Genomic DNA, 27,984 nt, shown 5'->3' on the forward strand with positions numbered 1-27,984 from the left:
ATTACTTAGCCAATGTGTGTAACAAACAATCATTTCTCTCTGTTGTTCATTTTAAAGGGTGACCAGATGCGACACATCAAAATCTCTATAAGAACTTGCCACCATCCATGTGGTGAAGTGGCCCAATACTCTCCCCCAGTTAATAAAAAATTCTTTACAAGAACTTTTATACCCGAAAGGCAATCTACTTGGGCACAATTTCCCCAGTGACACTGATCATTGCTGTTATAATTATCCATAACAAATACATTCAAAAACAATATTTCAAGCAATAAACTTCTCAATCTTCAATATATACATATCACCAAGAAAAACTGCAACTAATTATAATTCTCAATTGATCATATAATATTGTTTATTATCACCATTGAATTTCACATGTTCAACAAAATTTCAAACAAAACGACAGATGATAAGCGCAAATGGGACTGCAAAATGAAAACAATGCTACAATATATCAAGACTCAAGAAAAAGAAACAACAATATCCAATTTTAACCATCGTGCCTGGCCTGAAAATCCTTCATGAAAGCGACCAACTTCTCAACTCCAGCCACAGGCATGGCATTGTATATTGAAGCTCTTATTCCACCAACCGATCTGTGCCCCTTGAGCTGCACCATTTTCTCTTTGGCAGCTTCCTTCACAAACTCCGCCTCCAACTCCGGCTTGGCCAATGTAAATGGAACATTCATAAGCGATCTCACGCTCTCTACCACAGGACACTTATAAAATCCGTTGCTGCCATTAATGGCGTCGTACAAAATCTTTCCCTTCTTCGCATTTTTCTTCTCCACTTCAATCAATCCACCTTGTGCGACAAGGTCCTCAAACACGAGCCCGCACATATAGATCCCATAGCATGGTGGGGTATTGTATAATGAAGCATTATCCGCGTGGATCTTGTAGTCAAGCATCACAGGCGTAGTTGATTGAGCATTTCCGAACAAATCTGACCTTATGATCACGATGGTAACCCCAGATGGACCAACATTTTTCTGGGCTCCAGCGTAGATCAACCCAAATTTACTGACATCCACCGGCTTCGAGCAAAAATTTGACGACATATCGGCAACAAGAACCTCATTTTCATTAGCAGGACTCGGGTAATCCTTGAATTCGACACCGTGAATGGTTTCGTTGGCGCATATGTGCAAATACTTGGCTCCTGGTGTCTGTTCAAGTGTTTCGAAGCTGGGGATCTTGGTGTATTTATCGGATTTTCCACTCCAAATGGATTTGGGCTTGCAGTATTTGGCGGCTTCTTTAAAAGCCTTGTCGCCCCAGGATCCCGTGACGATGTAGTCCACGACGTCATCCGGCTGGCAGATATTGAGCGGGATGGCGGCGAACTGGGTGGTCGCGCCGCCTTGGAGGAAGAGGACATGGTAATTCGACGGAATATTGAGAAGGTTTCGGAGATCTGACTCTGCCTTCTGGATGATGGAGAGAAATTCTTTGCCGCGGTGGCTCATCTCCATGACCGACATGCCGGAACCACGCCAGTTATAGAGCTCCGACTGAGCCTTGAGAAGGACTTTTTCAGGGAGAATTGCGGGTCCAGCTGCGAAGTTGAAGACTCGATCAGTGGCTGATGCGGTAGGTGCCGCGGTTTGGAGGGTGGTAGATGAGCAGTGGATGGAAATAGTTTTTTGAGCGCGGGCTGATGGACGGGAGACGGTGGCAGGGAAGGCGGATATTTGGGTTGACGTGGGTTTGAGCTTGAGCTGTGAAAGAGGGGTGGTTGAAGAGGCGGCGGCGGAGGCGGTGGTGATGGCCATTTTCAAAGTTAGCTCTTTTGTACTGGTAAAATTAACAGAAGTGGGAGATCTCTGCCTTAGCGTCTAGTGTGTGTGCTAGATACTTATATATATTTATTTTTGTTGAGGAATGAATATTTATTTTTGTTGAGGAATGAATAGTTTCGGAATTAATACACAACAAATTTATTTTTATTGAACTTTATTTTTAGATATTAAATCATGTATTACATAGTAAAATTTTAAAAATTAAATAAACGGGGTTGGTGGAGAACTTAACGTTTTGTGAAATGTCCCGCATGAATTCGGTTGGGTCAACAATCCTAGTTGATCTTTTAAGATATTTCTAAGTATAGTAGGTGTCTTTTGTGAAGCTGAGAGTAGAAAATTTTTATCTATGAGACGGGTCAATCTTATCGATATTCACAATAAAAACTAATACTATTAGCATAAAAAGTAATAATTTTTCATTGATGACTCAAATAAGATATTTGTATCACAAAATACTACATGTGAGACCGTCTTACACAAGTTTTTGTCTTCTAAGTATGACTAGGTCTCTTGTGAGACGATCTCACGAATCTTTATCTTTGAGACGGGTCAACCATATCGATAGCATAAAAAGTAATACTTTTTCATGAATGACCTAAATAAGAAATCTAACTCACAAAATACAACTCGTGAGACCGTCTCACACAAGTTTTTGCCTCTAAGTATTGTTAATAAAAATAATAATCTTTTTATTTGAAAATAACACCCACGTTGGTTGTTCGGCATAAATGTGAATATATTTTTCAATATTGTAATATTACTTCACAACTTAATGTGTATATATATATACCTATAAAATTAAAAACACTACCGACATGTGTATTAAGAAAACTAAATAGTTTCACAAATATCATTTGAGAGATATATACGAAAATTCTTGAAAATGCAAATGACTTTAAATTATAAGAAGGAAATAAAGTGGACAAGAAAGAACTGTCTTATTAAGATTAGACAATGATCAAAGATTGAAAGTGTACAATTTAATCAGCAATTAATTGTTTCGTAATTGTCGAATCTACACAACTTATTTTGTAACGATCACAATTACAGAAGTCATATAAAGTTAGCAGCCAACTGTACATGCCTCTCTGCCTATTGTGGGCTTGGAGTTTGCACAAGAAAATGTGCAGGCTCCCATCTTGATGCATAACCAAACTTTGATGTGTTGTACTTCCGGTGCACACCTGTGAGTTTTCCGGCCGCCGCGAGCTGATGAAACCGAACCATCATCCTCGAGCATTCCCTGCAGCAGACCACCGAGTTTATAAATCGAGCTAGGATAATAATGACCATGCTTGTTATATAAATGACTTACAATAGTTGATCTTCTGAGTAGCCGGTGTGATGTTGGCAGGTCTTGTTCCACTGTCCGATGCCGTAAAGTGAAGCTTGAGCAGTATATGTTGCAGCAGCAGCCATGAAAGATGGTGGATACCTGAGCATTTCATATTCCACCAGACACAGCTCAATCAAGAAGAAGGAGAGTGTCTCAAGCTGTGTTGATAAGGAGACGAGAAGCAAAAAATTAATTTCTTTTCGGTAAATTCGTTTCACGTGGAACACGTTTCATTATCTTGAATTCTGACCTTTCTGTCCGATTGGGCTGCCTTTAGGAATCTTTTCATGAAAACATACGCGGTTGGGACAGACATGTTGAACTGCAAGGTGTTTAGCATCGATCTTTCCTGCAGAATTTGGAAACGAAACGTTGGATTAGAGATCCAAGAGCTTCGAACGATGGATAAAATCAATGGGAGTGTTTTTAGTTTGTAACAGCTACCATTTCAAGAATTTCATTCCTCGTATAAGCTTTGTCCGAAATAAAGATCAAATCATCCACAACTGGCACAGAAACTTCCTCATATTTGCATGCTAAAAGCAGTGCTACCAGGCCAACAAGCTGAAGCTTTTTCCTTACCACCGATTGCTTTTCTAAGAATCTATCAATCAAATTTACTGTGAGAAACAATGTCTCGTCTCTAAGTTCGAATTTGTGGTGTACCTGTTGTGTCACAAAAAAGGCTGAGATAAGTCGAAGATTATACACCTATTAATACAATGATCATGTGGTGCTCACCTCTATAAGCCAGTCTACGAGAATGGACCTCATTTTTTCGTTAATGTCGAGTTGTTGGGCCATGTATCCGGGCAAAACACAGCAAGAACTCTGAATCAACAAACCATTTTAAACCAGTCAAGGCCTTTCCATTGCAATTTGGTTATTTTTTACTAGCAGCGTTGGTGGTTCTTACCTCCATTTTCTTGTAGTAGACATACAAATCTTCAATATACTCGATTACTGCAAGTGGATCCTTTGAATCACAGTCATCGATGTCCAAGATAGTGTCTTCAAATATGTCCTCCATTTCAACCTCCTTCTGAGAGGTGTTAGATCCAAAATCTTGAACTTGACCAATATTTTTCAAGAAATAAGGAAAAAGAGGTAAATTTACACATACTGTTTGATTGTTTTCAGTAGTTTCGAATCCGGAATGTTCCAAAGACATGGGCACAGGCTGGTCTTTAGCAGCTCCTGAATGATCCTCTGAATCTTTTAGGGAGATATCCTCCCATACAATTAACTCATTTGCTGATGTCTTTGGCTTCTTTGATTCCTGTTTAATATAAGAATTTATCAAACCCTCGAATTCTACAATTTTGGGACTAAGAAATTTTCTACAAGCTTAATTTGTTTTTACCTCTGGGCAATGCTGCTGCGAGAAGGTCATTTGTGAAGCATATTTCCTATACAAACCACGGAGTTTACTTCAGCAAAATGTTGAGGATAGTGCTTTTGGAAAAACAATTCGAACTGAGAGAAGAAACTTCATTCCGAAAAGGGGAAATACTTTGAAATGAAGGGCAAGAATCTGACCTTGTTATTGGCCTATGGGCTGGAACTTGAGCACTCTTATCACGAATCCCATTTTTTCTAAAATCCAGAATATGATCAAATAATCACTTCATCATCCAAAACACTTCAAGAATGCAACAAAAAGTATAAAAAAATAAGGGACAAAATCTTGAGCTAGAATCTTTACCCAGGCAATTCTCGCTTGTTAATCACACAAGGGTTTGAATTAACTCCCCCTAAATTCTGGTTAAGCACACCTAGAGCTCTTCTGTTGGGTCGGATTTCAAGTTCAAACTTCCTCCTGCCCATTTCTTCCCCACCTTTTGTTTTTCCATTTAAAAAAATGAAAATATATCCAACATTAAAGAAAATCTGGACTTTTTAAAGCTGATTTTAATCCAAGAAACCACATCCCACTTACCTTGTAGACTAGTGTGCTTGTTCTCATCAGATATAACCATTTTTTCGATTTATCTAGAAAACAAACACAAACCCGTCTCGCAAACAGCCCCTCCTGCTGCTGAAGAAAAGATAAGAGAGGAGAGCTCAACGATGGCGGAGGTGCTTTGAAGGGGTATTTGTCCAGTGGAAAGAAACGGTGTATTGTTTTATGTTATTTTTCAAATCCAACGGCTAGTGCAACGGTTACCTTGGTTGGCAAATGTCGCACAGCATGTGAGATATTGCTTTCAATTCAATTAAGACCCTTTACCCTTTTTTTAGTTGCTTGATTTTGACTGTTTAATTATTGTTCCAGATTTCAGAGCCCCTCACTTGAAATTAATTTTGAAATAATTTCATATTTCCAGATTGTTTATTTTTATTTTAATATGTATAAGATAAATTTATTCTCGCTACAAGAATTACTTGTTTCTGGAGAAAAACTACCAACAGAAAAAAATAATCAAGTTATTAAATGAAAATAAAAAATTAACAAGTTATATGACTAAAACTAAAAAAAAAACCAACTTACAGATCTAAATTGCAATATTTCATTATTAGTGTATCATCCGATTTTTTAGAATTTTAGTTATGTTTTATCGGGAGTGTTGATGTGCACTACACACGTTGGTATCATGTCGAAAAGATTAAGAAAATCATTTAAAAATAATAAAGATAACAGAGAAAGATTGAGTTTGATAATATAGATTACCAAATTCAAAAAAAGACAAACATACATTTAGTATTGAACACATAATTTACATGAATAAACTAATTTACTATTGCTATTCTATTGCTGTCATTATTATCTTAGAAAGTTACTAAATTGTTAAAAATATGTATAAGAAAATATCATGGCAATTTTATTTTCTTTTATTACTAATGTCATGGTAATTATTAAATTACTTATTTGAGATTTTCAAATTCGTTACGCCAAATATTTTGTTATCATTATATATCTTCTTCGGGTTCCAAATATTAAGTGCAAAGAGACACACAAAAAATAAAATNCAACCGTCGCTAGCCGGTTTTTTTTTTTGTAGTGAATCACAATATCAATATCAACGGAAAATTGTTTGTAACTAACAAATTACCATACACCACATAATATTCTGCGGGCCATTGGCGGCAAAATTATAGGAATATAACATGACCGAACCGAGTCGAATATTAATAAAAAAATTAAAGTTCGAATTTGGCTTGGATTAACTCGAGTTCGAAACTCGGATATTTTTGCTCGAGTTCGGCTTAACCTATTAGTGATTATTATTCGAACTATTATCCGGATAGTAATGTTCGAGAATGAATATTATTCGAAAGCTCAAAACATCCGAAGAATTCGATATCTATCTATATATATATATATATATATTTTTTAAATTATATTATATTAATAAAATAATAAAAGCTCATGAATTATCAAACAAAATAATTTTTGTTAGAGTTGGATTCGAAAAAAAATTGAATATCTTGTAATTCGACTATCAAATATTTATCAAGCCTATTTTAAAATTTCATGAACTAAGTCGGATTCGTGCATGCAAAACTAAAGACGACCACGTATCTTTTTCTCTCACTGGACAGTCAAAAATAGTAAAGTAAAATATGAATTAATTTTAAAACAAAAGAACAAGAACAGATCAGCGAGGCACGTTCTTGAAAGGACGACTCATCTTTTGAAAAGGTTTTTCGATCCCAGGAACCATTCACGCATCTCTCTCACGTTCTGCCAGCTTTCATCCACCCTGTGCCCGCATCAGTAATTGCGTCGTCGTCACCATTATATTAAAAAAAAATTAGAGGATTAGTTTTCTTCTTTTCTTAGCTTTGAATTCCAAGCTTGACATCTCATGTCGAATCTGATGACATCGTTGCATGAGGTATGTGGGCTCCTGTAGACCATCGATCGGTAGTTTCGAGTTTGCCGAGAAAAAAGTTGGAGCCTTTTTCATTTCGAGGTATCTTGATGATAATATCTTGTAATCTTCTCTTATTTATTGGTTTATATTATTCATGCAAGTGAAAAGTACCTTCTTCTCTCTGGGCATTTTGGTTTGATGTGTGATAGAAAGAGATCTTTATTAAATTTCTGATACTTGCATTCATAGGCCCACCACAAAAATCGTGAACAAATATTGGAAAAAAAGATAAAAGTTTTGTGAAACTTTTTATCAAGGATGAGAGGAGCGGTGCTAGTCGCCATTGTCGCCGCCATCGGCAACTTTTTGCAAGGATGGGACAATGCAACTATAGCAGGTACGTGTTTAATCTTGTTTCTTATTATTCTTGCCAAAAAAAAATTGAATTCTTTGTTATGTGAATCAAATCTGTCGTGAGATTCAATGTTCGTCACGTGTTAATTGTTGCCATTTGTCGTCAATTCTATGGGAGGATTAGAAAATGTAGATTTTATGTTTTTTCTAGTCATATTATTAAATATCTTGAATCATCTCAGAAGTGTATGTCAAAATTCTTGATCAGGATCCGTGCTTTACATCAAAAAGGAATTTAATTTGCAGAGCCAAGCAACCATAGAAGGGCTTATCGTTGCAATGTCCCTTATTGGAGCAACAGTTATCACAACATTTTCCGGACCCGTATCCGATTCTCTCGGGCGTCGCCCAATGTTATTAATCTCGTCTACTTTGTATTTCCTTAGTGGATTAGTGATGTTATGGTCCCCAAATGTGTATGTACTTCTTTTGGCAAGGCTTTTAGATGGTTTCGGGATCGGTCTTGCTGTTACTCTTGTTCCAGTCTACATATCTGAGACCGCCCCACCAGAAATAAGAGGATTACTGAATACACTTCCACAGTTCACCGGTTCTGCGGGCATGTTCCTGTCATATTGTATGGTTTTCGGTATGTCATTGATGGATTCCCCTAGTTGGTGATTGATGCTAGGGGTTCTATCGATTCCTTCTATTATTTATTTTGCTCTGGCTGTGTTTTTCTTGCCTGAATCTCCAAGATGGCTCGTGAGTAAAGGAAAGATGAAAGAGACGAAGCACGTTTTACAGATATTACGTGGAAGTGAAGATGTCTCAGGTATTCTCCCTGGCTAAAGAATCAAACACGGTATCTTTGTGATTCATTTCTTAATTTGTTTTAAGTTGATTTTCTTTTACTTAAAATTACATCCATATTTATGATTAATTTCACAATCTGGATAAGATTTGAGATCATTTTATTCGTTCGGAGACCTACAAGATTTACAATTATGCAACAATTTGTCTCTTTTGGTTATTTTCCCCTGGTTAATGACATAAATATATTTCCAGGTGAGCATGCCGCATATCTGATTTTCTTTTGCTTTGGCTTTTTCTTCCACATGTGAAATGGCTTTATTAGTGGAGGGTCTTGATGTTGGAGGTGAAACATCCATAGAAAAGTATATAATTGGTCCAGACAATGATCTTGCTGATAACCAAGAGCATGCCTTAGAGAAGGACCGTATCAAATTGTACGGTGCCGAAGAAGGACAATCTTGGATAGCCAAACCTGTCAAAGGGCGGAGTACTTTGGGTATGGTCTCTCATCATGGGAGCATATCTAACCAAAGTATGTCGCTTATGGATCTAATGGTTACTCTCTTTGGAAGCGTTCATGAGAAGCCCCCAGAATAGGGAAGCATGAGAAGCATGCTGTTTCCAAATTTTGGAAGCATGTTCAATGTTGCTGAGAATAATGGTAAGAACGAGCAATGGGACGAGGAAACCCCAAAAAAGGACTGTGAACGTAATTCAAATGCTTCTGGGGATGAATCGAACGACAATTTGAGGAGTCCGTTGCTTTCCCGTCAGGATTCAAATGCTGAAAAGGAGAATGCTGATGATCAAGTTAGTGGGATGGGGATTGGTGGTGGTTGGAAGCTGGCTTATCGAAAAGATGAGAAAATTCCTGGAGGCGTCAAGAGGATATACTTGCATCAAGAGAGTGGTCCTGGATCGAGGCGTGGCTCGGTTCTTTTTCTTTCAGGGGGAGACACTCCTGCTGATGGCGAGTTTATTCATGCAGCTGCTTTGGTTAGCCAGTCTGTTCTTCGTCCTGGTGACCTCACTAGCCAGCATCAAATTAGTGTCGCGGTGGATAAACGTTCTGAGTCTGCAGCAAAAAGATCGAGCTGGATGGAACTTTTTGAGCCAGGAGTTAAACATGCACTGGTAGTAGGGGCCGGAATTCAAATTCTTCAACCGGTAAATATGCTCTGCCAACTAAAGAACGTACTTCTACCATTTAAACTATTTTATGCAGTATATGCTCTTAGCTATGATATCATAATGTTTGCTGATGAACATATTGGAATATAGTTTTCAGGTATCAATGGAGTTCTCTACTACACTCCTCAAATTCTGGAACAAGCCGGAGTGGGGGTTCTCCTGTCAAATTTGGGCATTCGTTCGGACTCTGCATCTCTTCTTATAAGTGCTCTCACAACATTGTTGATGCTTCCCAGCATTGGTGTTGCAATGAGACTTATGGATATTGCTGGCAGAAGGTAAAATTACTCTTCTAAGTATATTCCATGAGCAATCACCCTCCCCCCCCACCCCAACACACACACACACACACACATCGACAAAATTTTTTGCATGATCTCCTGATCCCAACCTAAAAATACAAATAGTGCTCACCTAAAGCTTCGATTAATCTTGCAGTGATAACGCTTCCAAAAGGAGCAAATCCAAGATTTTGTACGAAGGGTTGATGGATGGATTCCTCCCCAATCATTGTGATGGTTCACATACATGTAATTTCTTAATTTCTTCGGAAGTACTTTGAAAGCTCATGAATCTTTCTTTCCTAGTCCTAACAGATAAAGGTAAAACTGTCCTAACAAATGCACCCCTCCCTTCCAAACGCCCCTCATGTTGTAAGAGGTGCAAGTCCTATATGGTTAACTGAATCTCAATATGTGTCATTTTAAGGATAATAACTATCCAAATTTTTGGAGGTGATCTTGTAACTGGTCAATCTAAGAGGGCCGTAACTCTGTAAATTAGCCCAGAGTAATCTGCACTATTTCTGTTCCATGATTTTGAATTATTTCCTATTGATATATTATCATACTGTCTTGTAATTAATTAAGCAACACCATCTTGGGTACGTTTTCTATAACACCAAGACAATTTTTCTTGAATCCAGGTGGCTGCTACTCTCAACTTTACCCGTTCTATACTTATCTTCTTTGTCCTTGGAAATGTCATCGATCTGGGGAGTGTCGTGCACGCAATTATCTCAACTGTTAGCGTGATAGTTTACTTCTGCTGCTTCGTAATGGGCTTTGGACCAATCCCTAACATCCTCTGTGCAGAAATCTTTCCCACTCATGTTCGTGGACTCTGTATCGCAATATGTGCTCTCACATTTTGGATCGGGGACATCATAGTCACTTATACTCTCCCAGTCATGCTCAACTCCATTGGACTTGCTGGTGTCTTTGGCATTTACGCTGTTGTCTGCACCATTGCTTGGTTTTTCGTGTTCATTAAAGTCCCCGAAACAAAAGGGATGCCTCTGAAGTTATAACCGAATTCTTTGCGGTTGGCGCAAAACAAACTGCTGGAAACAACTGAGTATCTCAAATAGGCCGAGGTTTTGGACGTGATTTTGTTATGTTACAAGTGCAGTAAAAGTGATGGGACTGTCTGTCCGCCCCGAATCGGATAAATATTAATTGAAGTAACTTAACTCAACTTGGATTTTGCTTGTTGAAGGAAGCACAATGGTTCTTTTGATGATCGTTGACAGCTCTGGAGTAAATTTACATGAAGATGATGATCACTTTTACCCTTTTTTTGTGTCAGAAAGGATGTTTTTGAATGTGATTTTAGACTAGATGTCAGAAGATAGTTGTTTCGAGCTATTGATGTCTGAGCTGTTATCACTTCTGTAAGAGAATGGCTTCACAAATGGCATTATTAGAGCACACCGTTTGAATTTTGATCATACTGCCAACATTTCAATTTCACCGAACTGATCAATCCAACAAAGTTGTAATTCAGCATGGTTGGCTTAATTTGATTCTACAACTTTCATCAAAATCGACAAGACCAAATAAATATGACTTCTTTTACCTTTTAATATGTTCCATCAGGACCTGGATCTTGATTTCAACACCACAAAGTTACATGAAATATACAAGTTCTGTATGAGGATGCTTGATCATACCGCGGTCATAGCGGGATATCGATCCACATTGAGGCGTAGAACATATGGAGATGATATAGATCCACAATACAAATGATCCACGATTTTGATAGCACTAGACACTGATGAGACACCACAATCTTGATACAGTGCAGTTGGCTTTCCATCGAATCGTCCACTCTAACCCCTCCGTTTTGGTCCATTTTCAAGTTACCTACGTACCTCTCCATCCAACAACTTTTCGAATGAAATGATGTATTTGAAGCAGATCCACAGAATATGAAATCCCCTGCCAGGCAAGTTATAAATAAATCCTCGCCTCTGCTATCAGAATATGCTTAGCCAACTACTATTTTTTTATATAGTCACAAATTATTAACTGCTTAGAATAGTATATTTTCCAGTACAATTGATCAATTTGAAAACAGAAACGAAACGAAATCCACAGGGCAATGTTGGTTAATTGCTTATGCGGATGACTTGTTATTATTATCCCGGGGTGATGCACACAATGTTTCTATGGTTATGAAATGTTTGAATGATTTTGGGGATATGGATGGCTTGAGAATTAATATGTTGAAATCACGTGTTTATATGACAAGTGTGAATTTGGTTGTACAAAACGAGATTTTACAAATTATAGGTTGCAGTCAAGGGGAACTCCCATTCCACTACTTGGGGATTCCACTGGCATCGAGAAAACTTAGAACAACGGATTATTGACTTCTGGTGGATGCAGTTGCGGCTAAACTTAATTCATGGCCTCGACACTCACTTTCGTATGCAGGGAAACTTGAGCTAATCAGATCGATGGTGCAGGGTGTGGAATTTTTTTTATTATCTATTCTTCCTATCTCCTCTAACATTTTGGATGCTATCTCTGCTCTTTGTAGGAAGTTTGTGTGGCATTCCAAACGTCCTCCTATAGCGTGGAAAACACTGTGCAAACCGATTGAATATGGGGGATGGGGATTGAAAAACCTTCGTGCTTGGAATGAGGCTTTATTTTGTAAAACTCTTTGGAAAATACACTTGAAGAAGGACAACCCATGGATCAAATGGATGCATAACACTTATAGCAATCTCGGTAATGTGTGGCAATGGGAGTGGCCTTGAGAGGTATCACCGCTAATCAAGCAGATTTTTAGTGTTATGGATGAGTTGATTTGTGTGTTGGGCTTGACAGATGCGGCTATCCTCCGATTGCACAGCTGGTTCAGTGGCACTGTGTGTCTCAAAAATGCGTATGAATTCTTTACTCGGATGTAAAGAAGGTGTCCTTAGAAACCTCTAATAGCTAAATTGTTCATACTGCTAAAGCATCGGTTTGCACTATGGCTTTTTGCTCACACAAAATTTCTTACTCGGGATAGACTTGGTTTTGTTCAAGATAATTCTTGTGTGCTATGCTGTGCTGCGACAGAATCTTGTGCTCATATTTATTTCAGGTGTAGCATGTCGAAGAGTATTTGGGATGGTGTCCGTGTATGGCTGGGCATGAGAAAGTGTATGGGATCGACGAACACTGTACTAAAAGCCTTCCGAGGAGTCTACCGTGGTAACTCGATGCTCAATAGGATGAGAGTTGTGGAACTAGCAGGTACGATTTATCATATTTGGAATGCAAGGAATAGGGCAATATTCGAGAGTGAAAAGCGGATGTGGGAGCTATCATAAAAAAGATTAAGATTTTAATCTTTCGTTGTATTCGTAATATGATTACTGTGGTAGATGATTGTAGAACATATTGACCAGCTGTAGAGTCTGCTTGTGTGAATTATCCTAAGAATACTCAGTGTATTTGTACTTGTACTATTTTTTTTACCTTATTTAGTTAAAGTAATTTCATTAAAAAAAAGGAAGTGAATCGATCAATTAAAAGCTGGACATACATACATGAAAAGATAAAATTGTACTAATAAATTTTTAATCATTTATTTATTAGAATATAAATTATTTTATTTTTATTTTTATTTTTATTTTGTAAATGAAAATATGGTAAACGTTGGAAAATCCGTTATTCGTCACTTTCTAGATCTTACATTCCTAGGAAGTAGGAAATGAATTTAAATTAGACTATTGAGTTTCATTGAATTTATTCTCTGTGCTAGCATTTTATTTTTTTATTTGTATCAAAGTGATTTATTTAAATTCACTGGTTGCTTGTGTCAATTGAATTATTAAATCATTTAGCGTGTATAAACCCATTTAAAACTTTTAATTGAGACCAAATTTGTGATTGGGCTTGGTGACACTAGCTTTGGATACAGAAAATCGAGGGTGGGGGTGGGTCCTTGCAAAAGTTGGGTCAAATTTAGACCTTAGAAAAAGCACAACTGTCTTCTTTTCCCTTGATATATGCTTTAATCTATCATATTCTCCCGTTATGAAAGCGCAAAACCAAATCTTGTATCACATTCGTACAACTGAAATCAGTTTCTTGGTATGTTCTTTAACGTGGAATCCTTTTCCTCGTGCAAATCATATGCTATATTACACCGTAGCTAGTAGATAAATCAAATACAATCAAGATTTGTTGGCAACAACCAAAAATAAACAATAAGAAACACATACACGTGGCAAACCGTCTTTCTACGACATCGCTAGCTAATTTAATTAGGAGGTTGGTCGTTCAAATATTAAGCTTTCCAACTCTAGATTCACTCTTCGCCTCATCGTTCTTCTGCTTGTTGATATTGAGCCACGGGTGCTGCAGACATTGCTGTGCAGTTGGTCGCTTCTCAGGCTCAAAATCGAGAATGGGGCAGAGAAAATCAGCAAATTCACGAGCATCGTCGCCAGAAAATTTAAATTTTTCAACAAGTAGTCGATCAAGCGTCAAGTATTTTAGCCTTCTGATCCTCTTCAGATCGCCATATCTGTCAAAGTAATCTTTGGACCGTGCTCCACATGTGGCAATCTAAAGTTTAAGCAGTAGGAATCCAGACTGAGTAACATTTGTCGCAAACATAGTTTATACCAGTATAGAGAAAAATATGCATGTACCTTTCGCGGCATCTTCCCAAGGAGCTCCATCATTAATGCGAGGTGATCCTGCAAACTTCACACATCAGTGTAATACAAGAAATCGAGTGCAATAACTCATAGTCGTTCCGGTTTATAAAAGTTGAAGTAATATTAAGGATTCAGAAGTAGCTCATCAACAAATTTTTCGGAGGCTTGAGGATGAAAGATAGCAAAATGCATAAGACAGTGAGGATTTGAAATTAGCAGGCTGTGTTCAGTTTTATTCCCCAAAATAAGGTACTGGGACACTAAAACTAGCCAAGTAAATGGCAACAAAATGACATTTTTATACCTGCAAGTTCAAGAGTTAAATTTGAAGCATTTACAGCAAAAATTACAAATGAATCAAGAGTTCTAGACGCAGTTGAACAATTTGTCCACCAAAACTTAGAAGTCTTTAATTATCTCAGAAAGAGAAACGTAACATCTACTAACTTCGTGAGCAACACAAACTATATGGGTTTCTTGCTATTGACATCTCATTCACGCGATATCAATTTAGAATCAAATCAAATCTAAATGCAGTACCTCATCCTCACTGAAGCCTTGTCCAGTCTTGGGAGTAAACATCATCTCACCCGTGGCAAGTTCAAAAGCAATGCAAGCAAAAGACCACATATCAGCAGAAAAAGAATAACCAGATTGAAGTACGACTTCTGGAGCTCTGTATTGCCTAGTTTGGATTTCTTCAGCAATTGGCTTATCAGCCCAACAAGCATTTCCAAAATCCACAACCTTACATCTTATGTCAATCCAATCTAAGCTTCTAGCAGGTTTTGGCATCACTCCTACTCCTCCCATGGAAGCTCGCCTCTCTGATATCCTTGCAACTGCTCTTCTTGCCCTTCGTTTTAGTTTTTTCTCAATAGTATTTATGGTTACTCCCCCATTGGGATTACCCTCTGGCCTTTCAAGAATTGGAGTCATTCCTGACCTAATTGGATCTTTAGAAGGATTAATGGTTGAATATAAAAGAATGTTTTCAGGCTTTAAGTCTGTGTGTATAATTCCAAGTTCTCTATGCAAATAATCAAGAGAAGTCAAAATGCACTTGCATATCTCCCTCACTTTATTGAATTCAAGACCTTTATAGCGGTTATACTTGATGAGACGCAATAAACTATCGCCAAGAAATTCCAGGACCATACATAAATGCTGGCCATTTGGGCCTGCATGCTTGAAGTGGTCCATCAAGTTGACGACACACTTAGTATCTACGCCATCACCAGCAGCAATAGCAGAAAGGACTTCAATTTCGTGAAGAGCAGCTTGACCAAATTGTGGTGCACTTTTCTGTATCTTCAATGCAACATATTTCTATAAGAAATTAAACAAACAAAATTTTAGAAAGTTCACAAAGCCGATGCATCAACCATTCAAACACGCCACTGGAACTGTAAATCATACAAAAGAATGACAAGTTATGTTAAGTCGATCCACAAGTGACAAATATCCTTATAGTTAAAAAGCTGTTCACCATATCCAAGTCTAAGCCACAACAAATCTCTACAGATCTCAAACTTCTTTAGTAAGACACATGTCCTTGGTTATAAATTGGACTATAAGTCTAAGAGGAGAACCAGATTCAAAAGGTTAGCCATCCTAAATAGGAGAGACTTCAAGCTTCTTTGCGATTGCTTTCATTACCCTATCCTTGAAAATTCGATGTAGCCCACTTTTAAGGTCTTAATTAACCTTTCAACATTCAGTGCATATACCTTGATCCAGCTTGTAGTATAAACATTACCATATTACCAATATTGATCTGATGATAGATTTTTTCTAGGTCATTCCTTAAGGCCTCGAACTTCTTAGCTATTCCGTGATTGTTTGCAGAACCAATGTGGGATTACAATGTTGTACTATAAATTAAAATCAATGCTTCAATTAGTACAATTTAATTTTATGAAGAAAAATTTTACAAAAAAATTGAGGCTTTATATTACTTCCTTAAGTTGCTTGCAGGCATCGGAAACCAAATCTGCTGAGCTGGTACAAAACATGACAAATAAATGACAAGTTGCAATGAAGTTAGTAAGTGCCCAATTGATAAAGTAGGGGGCACCAAATAATACGGTTTCAACTGCATTCATGGTAAGAACTTAAATAACCATTATTTTACGTGATGCTTTGAAGGTGGCTACATCTCCTCCTCAGAAGTAACTAAAATCACCACCTCATCAAATATGTTACAGAGTCAACTTTCTACCGCGTACACGTTCTATAATAAAATATTCTCCACAAGATACGTATCACTGGCACCAACACCACCCAGAACAAGATTCGATCTGACATCGAAAGCCAAGTTAATAGGCCAAGCTAATCTAACAAAAATCAAACCATAAACAAAAGAGGAATTTGAGCTGCATCACTCGGGAAGGGGAAAAAACTCAAAAGCAAGATGACATACAATCAACAAGCTTAATAAAACAGGAACCAAAACGCGGCAACTTAAAAAGAAACACTCACGGACGACTGAGTGTCGTAGGCGAGCCAAACGGTTGAAAACTGACCCCATCCAAGTTTCTTCTGGGCGAGATATCGGCCACCGGCGAATGAATCGCCGATTCTCACCGCATGATACCCACCTTTTCTGTACGAATCGATCCCTTCATCCTCTTCTTCCGATCCTGAAGACGACGAGGAGCAACCTGACATGATCGCAGCTAATGCAAATCACAAATCCCCTATCTACAGATTCGATGATTGATCGCCAATCCAAAAATCAAATATAATATGCCTAAATTTGGTCGGGCATGTAGATGAAGATCGGGAGGAAAAGTGGGAATGGAGGAGCGAGCTAAAAAGAATAACAATTATCGCGTTAAATGCGTTTTCTGTTCGATTAATTGTCATCAGATATATTTAGTAATTAATATAATGTAATAATTTAGGTGAAAGGTGGCCTTCCACTCGATACTCATTCGACCTTTTGCTCTTCCTTTTAATTTATTCACACAATTCTTTTAAACTAATTATCATCTGCACACAACTTAACTACTTCTATAGCTTCTTTTTTTTTTCACAAATGTAATGTTCACAAAATTATTTTTTTATTATCTCACGATTCAATTTTGTGATCGATGATATTTTTATGAATGCAAAAATTTGTGTGAGACGGTCTCACGGGTCGTATTTTGTGATACATATATCTTATTTGGTCATTCATAAAAAAATATTACTTTTTATGCTAAGATTATTATTTTTTATTGTGAATATCGGTCGGACTGACCCGTCTCACAGATAAAGATTCGTGAGAACGTCTCACAATAGATCTACTCTTTTATGAATAAACGGTTTTATCGATAATAAAAAAATATAACTATAGATAACGTGCAATTTAAATATTTCAAAATAGTACAATATTTTGGACATCACAATGTGATTATTATACTTGTAGGTACGATTTCACAAATAAAATATGAAAGTCAATTATGTACTAATATAAACTCCAAAGATTTTCAATTCAATCCAATTTTATAATCAAATTAATTGGGAATTTTTTTTACTCATGAATGAGAAAAGTGTTAAAATAAATTATTACGTTTATCAATAAATATTAATATAGTTAAAAAAATTGGAAATAAAATAATAGTAATAGTAAATAGTAAAAAAAAAGAAATATAGTAGTTAGTTTGATAATTACAGTATAATATTATTTTTGGCGTTTATATATATATGATGGACAATAGGAATCATATATTAAATCAATTAAATTTGATAAATGAAGCAAATAGGTAGAATTTTCGAAATATATAATAAACAATTATTTTAAAATACAAAATAATAAAGTAAATATTATTAATTAATTAATTATTGATATGAAAAAAGAATAAAAACAACAAAATAAATTATTATTATTAATAATAATAAAAAATTATGTTGTACTATGACAGCCACCAATAATAACGCCGACGCACAGTGCTGACCTGTGCTGCCCATACGGCTCTGAAGTCATCGTCCGAAAGCACGAATCGACTCACTTTGCCTTTGAATCCTCCACGATCTGCCAATTCATTACCCGACTTGCTGCTAAAATCTTACAGTTCAAATTCACTGCGCTCCTTGAAATGTGACCGTATGTAACTGGTGTAATCTGGGTTGTTTTGAATTTTTATCGTATTCGCTTTTCTGAAATTTATGTTAGGGTTCTTGTAATTCGTCTCAATTTCGCTAAGCCACTTGGAGAATTACTGCTCGGGGGAACAAGAAATTGAGATTTCGCAGATACGCTGTGCAATCATGGAAAAATTCGAGGCATACTTTCAGGTGGCGGACACGGATCAAGATGGTCGGATTAGCGGAAACGAGGCTGTTGCCTTCTTCAAAGCATCCAATCTACCCCAACGAGTTCTCGCCCAGGTCCATTCATTCATTTACCATTTATTTCTCTAAAATAATCTCTCACAGTCCTGGCGTCTCATTGATTCTGATCTCAGTTTTCGCTCTTTACTTGGTACTTGTTGCTTTAATAATTAAATTCACTCTGACTTACGGCATTCTGAATTTTGCTAACCACGATACTGATCTTCATTTACATCACTGGTTAGTTTTAAAGAACTATTTTCTGTAATTGTATTTACCATTTGAGGTAGATGGGCCAGTAAACTATCCACTGTGAAAGCTGTGGTTTATTCAAATTTGAAAACCAAGCCTTGTAGAAAAGGTCGGTTGGCCTTGCCTTTTTACATGCAACGCGGGCCAACTCTTTTGATCAAATCATGTATTCAAATTGTTACATGTGTGCTCAAAGTGTATATCTCTGCGTATGGTGGTTTCATTTTGATGGGCCTGTTTCCATTATATTGCTTTACTTCAACCATCCACCTGTGTTAGATTCCGAAGTTGGACAAATCGATTTTGGAGAATCACGCCTCTCTGCGTCTGTTTTTTGTTTAACTGTCCATCTGCCCACATTTGTATCTATTTCTATTTATTACCCTAGGCCTGTGAGGAGTTGTACAGATAAGGGTAACAGTCAGGATTTGGAGGTTAATAATTGTAATAGTAAAAGTTATGTAAAAGGAATATACACAATGTCGAAGGTAGTGAAAGGGTAATTGACTAGGGTTAAAGCACAGACTTCTAATTGAGAGAACTTCTTTTGCGACATAGAGAGGCAGGGAGGGGATCAGGGGAAGGAACCATGTACTTTCCCTCTCTTCCTACAGAAAGCTAATATCCTCTATATTTTCATGTGAGTTGAAGTTGTCAAATAATCTCAAACTTTGGGCTATATAATTTGTCCATAATGCCTGGGGACAGTGAGAGATTTCAACTCACAAATTTATGCTTTGAAGGAGCACTGCTTATTTTCTTCCACTATGTAGTACTGGTTTTTCCAGAGAATTCTGCCAGATCCTTGGTTGTGGTTTACTGCCACAGCTATTCCTTGCTCTCTGATGTGATGCCAGCTGCCTAACATATTTTTTTTTATCCGACCTTGCAATAGTTCAACTGAATGAAAAATGGTTTTTGCTTTTGCAAATATATTTACTATAGATTATTTGGTGATCCTGCAACATATGAATTGTGATTGAGGGTGAATGGTCAGGGACTTGACTGATGTTTTTGAGTGGTGGAGTTGTTATTACTTCAACATAACTGCGGTAATGAAATATTTAGGCCTAGATTCATTAAATTTGGGACAGTTTTATAAAGACCGTACTGTGTGTTTTGTTTTAAAAATAGCCCTATGTATAAAGGGGAGGGCTATTTTTAAAAACAAAACACACGTGTCTCAATCGACCGTAAGTTCCTCTTAAATTTACTTGTGGTTCTCTGCTTGTCTTCCTTTTGAATATACTTTCTGTAGTTTGCGCTGGAAAATGACTTCAGTGGGGTCTTGTGCAGATATGGACGTATGCTGATCAAAACAGAACTGGTTTCCTAGGTCGCTCAGAATTTTATAATGCTTTGAAACTTGTTACGGTGGCACAAAGTAAGCGAGATTTGACTCCAGATATTGTGAAAGCTGCTTTATATGGTCCAGCTTCAGCTAAAATACCTGCTCCGGAGATAAATCTTGCAGCTACGTCTAGTCCTCAGTTGAATTTGACAGGTGGTGCACCTCCTTCACAGTTGAGTGCCACTCCATTCTCTAATCAAGGTGTTGGTGTGAGTGGTCCACATGGATTTCAATCTCATCAAAAGCAATTTGTGAGACCACCTCAGCCCCCAGCTTCTAGTTATGGCTTCCAGTCTCAACCAGGTATTTCAAGCCAAGGATTGACTGGGGCAGGTTCTATTTCTGTTCCGCATCGCCCTAGCTCCTCTGATTCATTTTCTGGTAGTACTAATGCTTACTCTGCTGGAATTTCCTCTCAAGTCTCCAACAGGAGCCTAAGTTCTTCCACAACAGAGGGTGGATTTAGACCTACGTCCCCATCTACAGCACAATCAAAGCCATCAGAAATAACTGGTTTGGTGCAGTCTTCTTCGTCCAAGCCAAATGATACTGTTTTCTTGGGCTCCCAGGTTGGAAAGGAAGACTCAAAACCACATAAAGCTTCTGGAAACGGCTTTTCTCCGGACTCAGTTTTTGGGGATGTGTTCTCAGTGACACCTTCTGAACCAAAGCAGAACTCCTCAGCAATTGCATATTCTGCTGGCAGCATACCTGGCTCGTCCGCTGGAACTCTACCTGCTAAGCCAACTGTTGTTTCTCAGCATCCAGCTATTCAAGCTCAACAATTCCAGTCCACAGGGAAAGAAAATCAACAAATATCAGCTAAAAAACCCCCTGTATCTCCTGTTCCCGCTGGAAATCTTCTTTCTGTTCAACCTCAGCCCCCATGGCCTAAAATTACTCCGTCTGATGTTCAAAAGTACAGCAAGGTATTTGTGCAGGTTGACACCGACAGAGATGGGAAAATTACTGGTGAACAGGCACGCAACTTATTCTTGAGTTGGAGGCTACCACGAGGTATGCTGTACTTCATCTAAGTCCTAAGATTTGGATTAATCTTTTTTCTGGTTTAGATTTTGGACTGCTATATGCCTTTTTCATGTACTTGTTTCTTCATAATGTGAAGTCAACTGTCGATGTTGAACGGGTATAATATATTCTTCTCAATATAAAGTTGCGTTTGATTTTTGATAAAATTGATTTTGAAGTGTTGTTATACTTTGATTTATGTTTGGATAAAGTATCTTTGATTTAATGAAATATTTATGGTTGGAAAAATTATATTAGATTCGTGCATCTGAGATTATTTTTGGGTAAGGTGACAAAGGTGTAATGAGTAGAATTGGCCTGCTTTACCTGCTACTTTGGTGGCTTATATTTTTGGTTAGGATGTTATATTTTAATTTGAGCTTTGTTATGATATTAACTAATTTTTCCCGTGAAGCTATCGTTTAAGTTTTATTGCAATTAATTCATTGATTCATAAAGTAGAAGAGCTTTTGATTTTTACTGGCTGCTGTAGTTTATTTAACCATGCCGAAAGCTTCAAAAAAAAGGAGGTGTACAGAATTCTAGTACAATTTAACATTGTAGACAAATTGGATGTTCAAGATTGGCAAACCAGTGACAGTAATAACGGGTTTGTAATGAGATGAATTGATTTCTCTATTCGTTCTCCAAATATGATGGTTTTTACTGCCTAAGAGCCAAATAAATGTGAATCAGATTTCATAATCATTTTACTGCTGAAGCCTTCTATTTAAAATGGAGAAGAATCCAGAGACAGATATTGCAAATATAATGAATTTTTAAAATTTGCCATATGTTCGTCCTATCCTTTTCAATCTGTTATTTACTTCTTTTTTATGTCAATATAAGGATATCTTATTTCAATGGTAGCAATGAGGCTAAGTGCATTCCTGATTCTTCACATTTTCCGGATTTTTTTAAGAAACGTTCTGTTTTGTTAATTGATGCACGTTTTCCTTATCTTACCTTTGTTGTTTTATTTGTTTTAATAGAGGTCTTAAAGCAGGTCTGGGACTTGTCTGACCAAGACAATGATAGCATGCTTTCTTTGAGGGAATTCTGCATTGCTCTCTATTTGATGGAACGATATAGGGAAGGGCGCCCTATTCCAGCAGCGCTTCCCAACAATGTTATGTTTGATGAGACATCATCTGCCTCCACTCAACCTGCTATGCCATATGGCAATACATCTTGGAGACCAACTACTGGTTTATGTTTTAAATGTCAAATCTGTAGCTTTTAATTGTGATTCTTATTCGCAACCCATCATATATTGTCATCTGTAATCAGGCTTCCAACAACCCCTAGGGACTAAGAATGCAAGGCCAATTTCTTCTGTTGGTGGAGGCAGGCCTCCTCGTCCAGTTCCTGTTCCCCAGCCTGAGGCAACAGTCCAACAAAAGCCCAAAGTTCCTGCTCTAGAGAAGCATCTTGTAGACCAACTTAGCACAGAGGAACAGGAGTCCCTGAATAAAAAGTTTGAGGAGGCAAAGAATGCAGAGAAACAGGTGATTCTTACTTTTTCCAGATATTCTATGCTGCTTTCTCCTTCTCCGTCCCATTGTCCTTCCTCCTTTTTTAGCTACCGAGTATCGGTTCTGAGTTCTGACCATGATTTTACTCTTCGATTCTACATGTTTAGGATTCTGTGACTCTAGGTGTATCTAGAATCTAGATATGGTGTTCTAGGTTGTGCGATGAGTGTACATCTAGAGAACCTTTTGATCTATGACTGTTTGCGGTTTACTACCTGCCAAAATGCATCGTTTACTAATACATATAAAACATTGTGAGAACGGACACTCCAGTTAGCTTTGAAACATGGTGAAATTTTGAATTTATCAAACAAATGCTATGCATATTAGTCTATATTACGAGTATATAACGGTGGTCATAGTGGTTGTGTTTTCATCTTGCTTTTCTTTTCCTCGGATTGGGATAGGATATGCTGGTCAAATTAATAATGTATGATACTTGTTCGCGGATATGTTCTCATCACGTCTTTGCTTTTTCCTTGGTGAGTTCTGCTAATGTTCCAGAAGTAGATCGATATTATTAACTTATGGTACTTGTCCTCTTGGAGATGTATTTTCATTTCGTGTGGTCTCATTGAGTTTGGATTGCAAATCTTTTCTCTTTGAGTTGACGGCAATAACTGATTTTAAATGCCTGACCTTAGTTTGTGGTTGGATCGATCAATTTGAGATTACTCGTTCCAAAATAAATCCATCAATCCAAATGCAATCTTAGAGCTTTTTTCAAGTTCTGGTATCACAATTGTGAATAATGTAGCTGTTTACTAAATGGAATTCACTTTTCGGTGTAAACTAAGAAAATCAGAGGAATCAAACCAGCGCTGTTCAAAAATCAACTCAACTGTGACATGTTTCACGTGCAGTGTTAGATTATTTTGTAGCAAGAATGATATTTTGTAGTAATCTTAATTGTTCTTTCTATGCGTTGTTCCATGAATTTAGGCTTGAAATATGCATCTTTCACATCTATCATGACCTTAACGTTCTTGTAATGCTAGAGTGTAGAATGCTTTGGTGCTAATTCTTGAGTTACGAATTAGATTCTCTAATCCATCTGGTTCCTATCCGAGGCATTAGTTTCTTTCGACTAGTTGCATTTATGTGTCCCATCAGACCCAAGTGATCTACAACCTGAGAGACGAATAGGTTAGTCTGAAGTTTTATTTATGATCTTACCCTTGATTATTGAAATTTTTGCTGCTGTTTTAGATTTCTAGTTTTGCACATTTCTTAGGTTACCCAGTGTGGCTGATTCTCATTAGAGTAATGCAAAGCCAGTTCATTATCTATTTTCAGAAACTCTATTGTGGTTTTACTTTCTATTCACTTACATGTCAATCTTCCTTTGACCATTATTATTGGACGTCAACATCGAGGATTGTCCAGATTTTTAAGGTTAAGCCGTTGAGTTTTGGAGGCGTATAGCTTCATCTATTTGTTTGTGCTTTTGTTTTGTTTATGTTCTTGTAAATCATCAAGGTGCCATCCGGACTCAAATGATAGAAAAAATTCATTTTGATGCCAATGCTAAGGTTTTCCCACTCTTTGTACTGGATAACCACGATGCTGGCTTAGGACTATAGCCCGGTCATGGTGAAAAACTGTAAAGTGCAATTTGGACAACCACCTTATTTACCCTGTTCTGGGCCTGCTTCCTTCAGTGTTTGTGTTATTATGGACGTTGAGTTGAATTAATTGTTTATTCTTATTTGTGTATTCCATGAATTCCATTTAAGTTAAATGTCTGCTGTTAAACTGATGATAAAATATGCAGAAGGTGTTGTTTATCTCTGGTTTAGTGAGAGCTCGTATTTTTCCATGAGGATTATGTATCCCTACAGTTTGGGCTTATGTCTATACTAGTTAGAAAGAAAAGAAAATGAAATAAAAATCATTCGCTTCACGTCTCCGTGAACCTTCTCTTATTCTTCGTTTTTAATGCAGGTAGCAGATTTGGAAAAGGATATTTTAGAAGCTAAATTGAAAATTCAGTTTTATCAAACCAAGATGCAAGAACTTGTGAGTTTTCTTAATGTCAGTTCCACAATGATAATGTTGGCACAATCTGATCTAGGGAGCCACTATTGAATATTCTGATGACCTTGGTCAGATCTACTATTTCATTCGTACCTGTTTTGATTTTGAGCCCCAAAAATAAGATATACCATATTATCTTAACCATGTTTTCAAGCCAAAATTCTTTCCTAGGATGTGACTTTTATCTCTGAAGCAGCATGCTTTGGGAAAATGAAAAAGCTCAACTGAGAATGCATCATATGCGGCACTTTTTAATAATGCCATTTTCTGCTAGATACTATACAAAAGCCGATGCGACAATCGTTTGAATGAGATCACCGAGAAAGTTGTAGCTGACAAAAAAGAGGTATTGCTTTTAAAGATGAGGTGCTTTTCCACTGATGACTGATATTTGTTGGACTCATTTAACTGAACCTTTATCTAGGCTGACTCATTAGCAATGAAATATGAAGAGAAGTACAAGCAGGTTGGTGATGTGGCATCTAAATTAACCATTCAAGAAGCTACATTTCGTGATATTCAGGTATTTTTGTCCCTTTGTGTCTTGCAAGCTTTCCATGCATTTGGAATGTGTAATGGTTTCGGTTTGATGACTGTTTGTAGGATAAAAAAATGGAACTATACCGAACAATTGTCAAATTGGAACAAGATAATGCCGATGGTATTCAGGTATGTTGTTCCTTCTAGTAGTTTCATGTCATCAAGATGAGAAGGGCTTTTCTGAGCCTGAAATTGGTAGCCACAGGAACGCACAAATCAAATCCAGTCAGACCTCGAGGAACTGGTAAAAGCGTTGAATGAACGGTGCAAAACTTATGGGTTACGTGGAAAACCAACCTCACTCGTTGAGCTTCCATTTGGTATGTCTTGTTAAGAGCAGGCCTTGATGCTATCAGATTTTTCCACCATCGGTTATAATTGAAATAATAGGGGTGCCATTTCACGTCTCATTGATCTTAGTTGCTAAAATTGTGATGTATTAGATCCTTTACGCTTTTCCTATATATCTGGTTATTGATGATATCCTAAATAAAAATATCAAGGAGTCAAAAGACGGTATATTCGATTGAAATGATCTATATCTTGTGAGGGATGCTATCAATGGATTCTGACTTAATGATTATCTCGGTTGAATTTCTTTTACAGGTTGGCAACCTGGCATTGAAGGAACAGCTGCTGATTGGGATGAAGTTTGGGATAAGTTTGAAGATGAAGGTACTCTTGTGGTCCACTGTAGAGTTTTATTTTCATGTAAAACATATTTGTGGCAGTTTGGCATTTAATCGTTTTTCACATAATCCTCTTTTTTTTTGTACAGGATTCCAATATGTCAAAGAGCTTACGCTTGAAATTGAAAATGTGATTGCACCTCCCAAACCAAAATCTGCATTGATCAGAGAGAAAGTTACTCCATTGGATAACAGTGGTTCTGCAAAGTCACCATCTGAAGACAATAAAAAATCAGACCTGCCTGGTTCTGGGGACAGATTACCTCAGAATGAGAGGCCATACAATCAAAACTTGGAGCAAACAGTAAGAAGTCCACCAGACAGTCCAGCAGGAAGTGCATTTGATAGCCCATCATATAAATTACCAGAACTGAAACTAATGAAGGATGTCAATATAAATGGCTCACCACATGGATTTGACACCCCAGGGTTAGTGGGTAACTAATGATGTTTTTCCTTGTTTTACACAGATATCTTAACTTTATACGTATTTCTACTTGAATGCTTTGAGTAACCTTCTAGAGCTGAACTCCGGTCCAAAGTTGTTTTGATCTGCTAAAAACAGTTGTGGTCAATTGATCTATAATTGCAGTGGATATGGTAGAGCTGAATCTGTACTTTCTGGAGAGAAAGGTTTTGATGAGCCAGGTTGGGGTTCTTTTGATTCCCATTATGATACTGTTGCAGCATGGGATTTCAACCCTGGCACTCCTAAGGTATTTATTTAATTGAAAAGTGCTTTGATTTCCAGTTTGTCTTTCTATAATAGTTCCCTTATTCGAATCTTGCTGCTGCCTCAACTTTGCCTCCATACTGTTCCAATCCAGGATTCTGACCTTGAGAGACGTAGTGAAAGTTCTTTATTTGGTCCTGATGACTGGGCATTAAACCCAATAAGAACTGGATCTAGAACCATTGACTCAACTCCAACGCAGGGTCCATTTTTTGATTCTGTTCCTAGCACTCCGCTCTATAACTCTGCCAGCATATTAGATCCAGTTAGAACTGGATCTACAGGCATAGACACTCCAAAGCAGGGTCCATTTTTTGATTCAGTTCCGAGCACACCACTCTATTATTCTGCAAGCTCTCCGCACGAGAATAACGTGTTTTCCATGAGTAGTCTATTTGCAGATTCAGTTCCTGGCACACCAATGTACACTTTTAACACTTCTCCTAAAGGGTTCAACGAAGGTTCTGAAGAGCCATATTCGTTCAACAGTTTCTCAAGATTCGATTCTTTCAACATGAGTGACAGTGGTCCTTTTGGTTCTCGTGAGTCTTTGACGAGATTTGATTCAATGCGAAGCACTAGAGATTCTGACGTTGATCAAGGATACTTTCCACCCCAAGAATCCTCCTTCGCAAGATTTGACTCATTCCAGAGCACGGCAGATTCTGATTATAAATTTGGCTCGTTTCCTCCAAGAGACACGTTTACTAGATTTGATTCCATGCATAGTACTCGGGACTCTGATTATGGTCATGGTTTCCCTTCGTTTGACGATGCTGCAGATCCGTTCGGGTCTAACGAGCCTTTTAGGACATCTCTTGAGGGTCAAACTCCGAAGAAAGATTCAGATAGTTGGAAAGCATTCTAGTGTTGCAATTTTGTCTTTCTTTTTTGTGGGCACATTTTTTTCTTTTTCCCTCTAGAGCTTGTTTCTTGGGATTACTATTTCAGATTAGGCAGTTTGCTTCTTCCAGTTGTCGTGATTTTTCCTTTTATGTTTTTACCACTTGGTTTCTTTTTTCCTCGGATAATTTTTTCGTGTGTTGATAATAGTATAGTATTATTATTATTGTTCATTATTATGAACTTGTTTGATTGTAAAATTTGTGTAACATTATGACGGACTTCTGTATGTTGGTATGTGAGGTGTTCATTCACTTGCGCTACAATATTTATTTCTTAAAGAGGTTTGCAATCTCGGATTGGTCTAAGAAATTCTTTTCTGTCCGGG

The 27,984-nt window shown here is 37.4% G+C and overlaps 4 protein-coding genes and 1 pseudogene across 6 annotated transcripts; 2 read left to right on the forward strand and 3 right to left on the reverse strand.

Annotated features, from left to right (window-relative positions):
- Nucleotides 1-311: 311 nt before the first annotated feature.
- On the reverse strand, nucleotides 312-1,852 carry LOC140964955 (phosphoserine aminotransferase 2, chloroplastic). Its single transcript, XM_073424956.1, has one exon. The coding sequence runs from the start codon at nucleotides 1,778-1,780 to the stop codon at nucleotides 494-496; it is 1,287 nt and encodes a 428-aa protein (XP_073281057.1). The 5' UTR covers nucleotides 1,781-1,852; the 3' UTR covers nucleotides 312-493.
- An 877-nt stretch (nucleotides 1,853-2,729) lies between these two features.
- On the reverse strand, nucleotides 2,730-5,238 carry LOC140963885 (G2/mitotic-specific cyclin-2-like). 2 transcript variants are annotated; one of them, XM_073423365.1, is made up of 11 exons: nucleotides 5,086-5,238; nucleotides 4,852-4,984; nucleotides 4,686-4,742; nucleotides 4,510-4,555; nucleotides 4,270-4,425; nucleotides 4,063-4,185; nucleotides 3,888-3,977; nucleotides 3,591-3,812; nucleotides 3,397-3,495; nucleotides 3,126-3,304; nucleotides 2,730-3,053 (listed from the first exon to the last, which is right to left on the reverse strand). In XM_073423365.1, exons 1-11 carry the CDS (start codon nucleotides 5,123-5,125, stop codon nucleotides 2,903-2,905), a joined length of 1,296 nt encoding a protein of 431 aa, XP_073279466.1. In that variant the 5' UTR covers nucleotides 5,126-5,238; the 3' UTR covers nucleotides 2,730-2,902. The 2 variants fall into 2 exon arrangements, with proteins under 2 accessions (XP_073279466.1, XP_073279465.1); XM_073423364.1 differs by having other exon boundaries at nucleotides 4,063-4,188.
- A 1,536-nt stretch (nucleotides 5,239-6,774) lies between these two features.
- Nucleotides 6,775-10,843, forward strand: LOC140964067 (monosaccharide-sensing protein 2-like; annotated as a pseudogene).
- A 2,809-nt stretch (nucleotides 10,844-13,652) lies between these two features.
- On the reverse strand, nucleotides 13,653-17,131 carry LOC140964716 (uncharacterized). Its single transcript, XM_073424607.1, has 4 exons — nucleotides 16,752-17,131; nucleotides 14,811-15,599; nucleotides 14,262-14,309; nucleotides 13,653-14,175 (listed from the first exon to the last, which is right to left on the reverse strand). Exons 1-4 carry the CDS (start codon nucleotides 16,938-16,940, stop codon nucleotides 13,888-13,890), a joined length of 1,314 nt encoding a protein of 437 aa, XP_073280708.1. The 5' UTR covers nucleotides 16,941-17,131; the 3' UTR covers nucleotides 13,653-13,887.
- A 1,066-nt stretch (nucleotides 17,132-18,197) lies between these two features.
- LOC140963793 (uncharacterized) lies at nucleotides 18,198-27,920 on the forward strand. Of its 2 annotated transcripts, XM_073423195.1 has the most exons (14): nucleotides 18,198-18,360; nucleotides 18,471-18,644; nucleotides 20,136-21,207; nucleotides 22,212-22,427; nucleotides 22,510-22,727; nucleotides 24,699-24,773; nucleotides 25,066-25,137; nucleotides 25,216-25,314; nucleotides 25,395-25,460; nucleotides 25,531-25,651; nucleotides 25,938-26,006; nucleotides 26,110-26,449; nucleotides 26,613-26,736; nucleotides 26,848-27,920. In XM_073423195.1, the coding sequence occupies exons 2-14, from the start codon at nucleotides 18,525-18,527 to the stop codon at nucleotides 27,619-27,621; spliced, it is 3,366 nt and encodes a 1,121-aa protein (XP_073279296.1). In that variant the 5' UTR covers nucleotides 18,198-18,360; nucleotides 18,471-18,524; the 3' UTR covers nucleotides 27,622-27,920. The 2 variants fall into 2 exon arrangements, with proteins under 2 accessions (XP_073279296.1, XP_073279297.1); XM_073423196.1 differs by having other exon boundaries at nucleotides 18,198-18,644; nucleotides 25,537-25,651.
- The last annotated feature ends 64 nt before the right edge of the window (nucleotides 27,921-27,984 follow it).

The sequence above is a fragment of the Primulina huaijiensis genome, chromosome 18, assembly GCF_012295235.1.
Source record: "Primulina huaijiensis isolate GDHJ02 chromosome 18, ASM1229523v2, whole genome shotgun sequence".
Classification (NCBI taxonomy): domain Eukaryota; kingdom Viridiplantae; phylum Streptophyta; class Magnoliopsida; order Lamiales; family Gesneriaceae; genus Primulina; species Primulina huaijiensis.

Excerpts from the sequence above, each read along its gene's own strand:
- LOC140964955 (XM_073424956.1), bottom strand. The coding sequence starts at position 1,780 with ATGGCCATCACCACCGCCTCCGCCGCCGCCTCTTCAACCACCCCTCTT.
- LOC140963885 (XM_073423364.1), bottom strand. The coding sequence starts at position 5,125 with ATGGTTATATCTGATGAGAACAAGCACACTAGTCTACAAG. Across the intron at positions 4,985-5,085 it reads CAAGCACACTAGTCTACAAG|GTGGGGAAGAAATGGGCAGG; the intron begins GTAAGTGGGATG and ends GAAAAACAAAAG. Across the intron at positions 3,054-3,125 it reads TACTCAGAAGATCAACTATT|GGAATGCTCGAGGATGATGG; the intron begins GTAAGTCATTTA and ends GGTCTGCTGCAG.
- LOC140964716 (XM_073424607.1), bottom strand. The coding sequence starts at position 16,940 with ATGTCAGGTTGCTCCTCGTCGTCTTCAGGATCGGAAGAAGAGGATGAA. Across the intron at positions 15,600-16,751 it reads CCTACGACACTCAGTCGTCC|AAATATGTTGCATTGAAGAT; the intron begins GTGAGTGTTTCT and ends AATTTCTTATAG. Across the intron at positions 14,176-14,261 it reads TTGGGAAGATGCCGCGAAAG|ATTGCCACATGTGGAGCACG; the intron begins GTACATGCATAT and ends CTTAAACTTTAG.
- LOC140963793 (XM_073423195.1), top strand. The coding sequence starts at position 18,525 with ATGGAAAAATTCGAGGCATACTTTCAGGTGGCGGACACGGATCAAGAT. Across the intron at positions 22,728-24,698 it reads CAAAGAATGCAGAGAAACAG|GTAGCAGATTTGGAAAAGGA; the intron begins GTGATTCTTACT and ends TTTTTAATGCAG. Across the intron at positions 24,774-25,065 it reads AAACCAAGATGCAAGAACTT|ATACTATACAAAAGCCGATG; the intron begins GTGAGTTTTCTT and ends ATTTTCTGCTAG.